Genomic DNA, 4,542 nt, shown 5'->3' with positions numbered 1-4,542 from the left:
GCCTGGCCGGATGCTCGGAGGCTGGTATATTGCCGGTTGTACCCAGTAGTTTCATGCGAGGCGCATGTAACTTCAACTGGGAGTTGTTTGATCTGGCCGACTGTTCCTTTGGTGGAGCAGTCGCCTTTTTATTGACAAGCTCTTGGATCTTTCCCTTGAAAGTACTTATGAGAGTCATGAGTTCTGTCCTAGTAATAGGAGCAGATCCTTCGGCCGCCTGCTGAGTCTCAGGCGGTGGGCCGGCTGGCCGACTGGGACCAGCCTCTCGTTCCCTCCTTTCGGTAGGACGGGTGCGCCGGGCCCTTAGGGTCCCGTCTGAAGCTGTGTGAGCTTCAACTTCAATTTCATTCTCAGTATCGTGGTCCGACTGAACTAGAGGATCGTCCAGGGGACGTCTCTCTTCAGGAGCCGGTACAAACGTGGGTGCCATCTCAGAAGTACTCTCCCCACAGACGGCGCCAAAATGTTTCGGGGTTTTCTGATGTCCTGCGGGAGAGTTACAATTCCGAGACTGGAACCGGACGCCTGTACCTGCAAAACAACGGAGACTCCTTGTGGTGGGAGCTCCGCCTCCAACGGTCAAGTTAGTACTTGTTTGAGGAGTAATTAATGCGGAAATTAAAGTGATTGGGTCTCTCTAGGTGAGAGTGTTTAATGTGTGTAATCTGCGTCCTCTCCCTTAATGAGGATTAAGGGAGGTATTTATAACCTCGGGAAACGAGCCAATCTAGGTTTAGGTTAACCTTGGGCTGATTGGGCTTCCCTCGGAAGTTGGGCCTAGGTGACCGGCTTCTCCATTAGGCATGGAGTATGCCACGTGTCATGACATAATAAGTCCAGGGTGGACGAATAAGCGTGTGCCACGTGGCAAGCCTGAGGGGTCCAACTGGGGGACACTTGGCAGGACCTGATTGGCCCACGTGGCGCATTCCGATTGGTGGGAGCAAAATCCCCTAATCAGATATCATTTTAAAATTAACGGTTGCCCAATCCGATCCGATAAGCATTTTTTTTGCTTTTTTTTCCCTACTTAAATCTATTAGTATAAATCTAAACTTTTACTTTACTTCATAATCACTTTATAATATCAATAATTAGTAATATTATTAATAATTTGGTCAAGATCATATGGTATTGTTGTTAATTAGTTGTAAATTATATCATAATAACTACATAATTAAGTTTAATTATCATTATTAGATATCTTATTGGATACCTGATAACCGATCCGAAAATCCGGGTACCCGAAGTCTGGGTACCCGAACTTATCGGTTCCGATTATGGGTATCACTTTTAGTGATTTTGGTTATCGGGTACCCGAACCGTTAGTACTAACGGTACGGGTACTCGTCCCATGCTTACCTCTAGCTAACACACGTGATGCGTCCGTTATATCTAGCCATATTCAAAGAGTCATTTTAATTATCCTCAAACTATTCATAAGTGTATTCTTCATTTTATTTTTATTTTTTATTGGAGTACTTTCTTTCTTTCATTGTTATTACAGAATAGTATGTACTTAAGTAGTATAAATGTAATTGTCAAATGTGAAAGAACATAGGAGTTACGCAATTCTCACACGTGTAAACATTGAACCCACACTTAAAAAAAAAATAAAGAAAGAAAAACTAGGAAAAAAATAATGGCGGTATTAGTCACAAACCAACACAATTTTTGGAGGTAGTAAATCCACCATCAACAACAAGATTATGACCACTAACATACCTAGACTCATCACTTGCAAGATATAGTGCAGCCTCAGCTATGTCCTTGGCTTTCAAAGTAGCGCCTTTAAGTGTTGCTAATCCTCTCACAAACTCCTCCGTTTTCTCCACTTCTTTCTCACATGGCAACCCCAACCCCAACTCCATCTCATCGTCTTCGTCTTCGTCTTCGTCATCACTTCTCCAAGCATTTATAAGCATAGAAGTGGCTACTCCAAAGGGAGATATACAATTAACTCGAATCCCGTACCGGCCTAACTCACACGCCGTGTTCTTTGTTAGCCCCACGATGGCATGCTTCGACGCCGTGTAGGCGTGTGGACCCATGCCACCCATGAAGCCCGCCACGCTCGAGGTTGAAATAACACAACCGCCACCCCGTGGTATCATAACACGGGCAGCGTGTTTGATCCCTAAGGCCATACCCTTAACGTTGACCGACATGATACGGTCAAACTCAGTAGGGTCAAAATTGAGTATGCTTTTATTACACTTTGTTTGTGACCCTAACACACCAGCGTTATTAAAGAGTATGTCTAGTCTTCCAAACTGTGACACGGCCGTGTCTACAAGGTTGCGCACGTCGTCTTCGTTGCTGACGTCGCAGTGGACGAAGGTGGTGGAATGAGGGAGGGAATCTGCTAATGCTTTGCCTTGTGCATCTTCTACGTCCGCAATTACCACTTTAGCACCGTGCTTTACAAATAGTTTAACCGTTGCTTCTCCTATTCCTCTTGCTCCACCCGTTACTATTGCAACTTTTCCTTCCAACCTACACACAAACAAATTATATTCTAAGTAGGTGTACAAAAAATTCAACGTAACATGCATTCATATTATCTAGTCCACTATCACTCGTTATTATAAATTTATAATATATAGTTTCTCTGAGTCTCCGACCATGTACGTCCGTAATAATATTCTTCTAAGTATTTATTTAATATTTGTGCATTTTTTTTATGGGTTCCAACACGTACATTTGACTGTCAAAAACTTTAGTTATACGGAATACGTTTTTTTAATTAATTGATGCTTTGAAAATTTGTATTGTGGAGATTTATATAGCAAAATTAAACTTGCTATGGTAGTAATGTTTTGAAATATTGTTTAAGAAAATAAAAAATTATTTTATTGGACTTTAGTTTTTGGTCTTGAAGGGACATTGTTAGAATTGTTTCAATATTTATGTATATATTTTTTTAATATGTATTTTGATGGAATATATACACCAAAAAATGATGATGGATATATGTCTAGATAATCTTATTAAATAATTGTATGTACAAGTAACTTAAAAAAAATGATGGGTATCTGTAGATAATCTTATTAATTAATAGGAAGATAGGAAGTACATAATTGAAAAATGATTGATGAAGATTGAATTTAATTTGAAGACCGATGAAAAAAAAATGAAAATTACTTAAAGAGAATTACATCATTGTAAATTCTTTAGTATTGAAAATTTTATATTTGTCAAAAAAAAAAAAAAATAGTGTTGAAAAGTTTTTATAATAAATAAAAGTGGTAGAATTATGGCCGGCTTTAGATTTGGAACGTAGTAGAAAAATAAAATTTGAGTATTAGTTCTGGTCAAACAAACAATGTATGAGATCCAAAACAAAGTGAGAATTCAAGAAAGAAAATTAAAGTAGACAAATCTAAGCTAAGAAAACAAATACATTATATATGTACGACTCAATTTCTCTTAGAAAAAAGTAGAAAGAACAAATGGAGATAGAGGGAGTAATAATGCATACCTTCGAAACATTATAGAAGGGGCGTTATTATTATCTTTGCCCATAAGATGAAATCCTTGATGAGTAGTATTGGATTCAGAAATGACAGCAGCAGCAGGCATAATTTGATCGAGTGGAGAAAGAATAATACAAGTAATATGAAAATGAGAAAAGAAGAATTGAAGAAAATAAAAGGAACAAGTTAAATAAATTAGGAAATTAAAAGAGGTTTTAATTTGGTTTGGTATAGTTGGAGAAGTGGAATAGTGGGGACTAATAATAATAATAAGAAGCAAAGTGAGATCGAGAAGAGTAGTGAAGTGAGGGGAATTGAGAATGGTGGTGTGTTTATATAATACTTTCTAACCAGGTTTTGGTCAATATGTACAACCTGGCTTCCAAGGAACCTTCCCTTGTATTTTTATGCTATCTTCACCTTCTCGATCTATTATTCCCACTTTTGAGGATCTTCTCTTCTTTTTTAAGTTTGTGCCTTTCAATGGGAGTTGTACAACTACTACTCCCTAAGGTGTTTTTCTGTTTATTGCTTTGACCGTCGTTGAATTTTACAAGCTAGGTTGAATTTAATGGACCATCATATTGTATGTGTAATTGGAGCGTGTCCGATTGTTAGGTTATACAAGAAGTGAAACAAATTTGCATTGTAAGATCGATGTTGTCAAGAGATGGGCATAGGATCATTCGACACGAGAGTTGATAAGGTATGACACAAAAATGGATAGTTCAATACAAGCTCAATACAACACGAAACTACGAAAGGCACACTAGTTCAATATTTGCTTGCAAAACAATTATAATAGCTTTACTTAAATTAGGAATTCCCCTCGTCGAGAAGGCTCTATAATGTTTAATTTTTTTTTTTTAAAAAAAAAAAGCTTTACTTTGTACAAGAATACCTAAATACCCCTATGGTTACTATATACATTTGAGAGAGTATGTGTCTTACTAAATTAGGGGTCTGTTCTCTTCAGATTAATTTCAGTTCAGTTTCCAATTTCCTTCTCCCATAAATAATTCATTTCAATCCAGTTCAATAAATCGGAATAGACCCTTACTATTGG

General features: G+C 37.8%; 1 protein-coding gene across 1 annotated transcript; it reads right to left on the bottom strand.

Moving 5' to 3' along the window:
- Window positions 1-1,320: 1,320 nt before the first annotated feature.
- Window positions 1,321-3,863, bottom strand: LOC110684202 (short-chain dehydrogenase reductase 2a-like). Its single transcript, XM_021860618.1, has 2 exons — window positions 3,482-3,863; window positions 1,321-2,496 (listed from the first exon to the last, which is right to left on the bottom strand). Exons 1-2 carry the CDS (start codon window positions 3,580-3,582, stop codon window positions 1,656-1,658), a joined length of 942 nt encoding a protein of 313 aa, XP_021716310.1. The 5' UTR covers window positions 3,583-3,863; the 3' UTR covers window positions 1,321-1,655.
- Between the last annotated feature and the right edge of the window lie 679 nt (window positions 3,864-4,542).

Source organism: Chenopodium quinoa, unplaced genomic scaffold, assembly GCF_001683475.1.
Source record: "Chenopodium quinoa cultivar QQ74 unplaced genomic scaffold, ASM168347v1, whole genome shotgun sequence".
NCBI classification, from domain to species: Eukaryota; Viridiplantae; Streptophyta; class Magnoliopsida; order Caryophyllales; family Amaranthaceae; genus Chenopodium; species Chenopodium quinoa.
The sequence above is the reverse complement of the archived record's forward strand: the minus strand, read 5'-3'. Positions and strand labels throughout refer to the sequence as shown.

Excerpts from the sequence above, each read along its gene's own strand:
- LOC110684202 (XM_021860618.1), bottom strand. The coding sequence starts at position 3,582 with ATGCCTGCTGCTGCTGTCATTTCTGAATCCAATACTACTCATCAAGGA. Across the intron at positions 2,497-3,481 it reads CCTTCTATAATGTTTCGAAG|GTTGGAAGGAAAAGTTGCAA; the intron begins GTATGCATTATT and ends GTTTGTGTGTAG.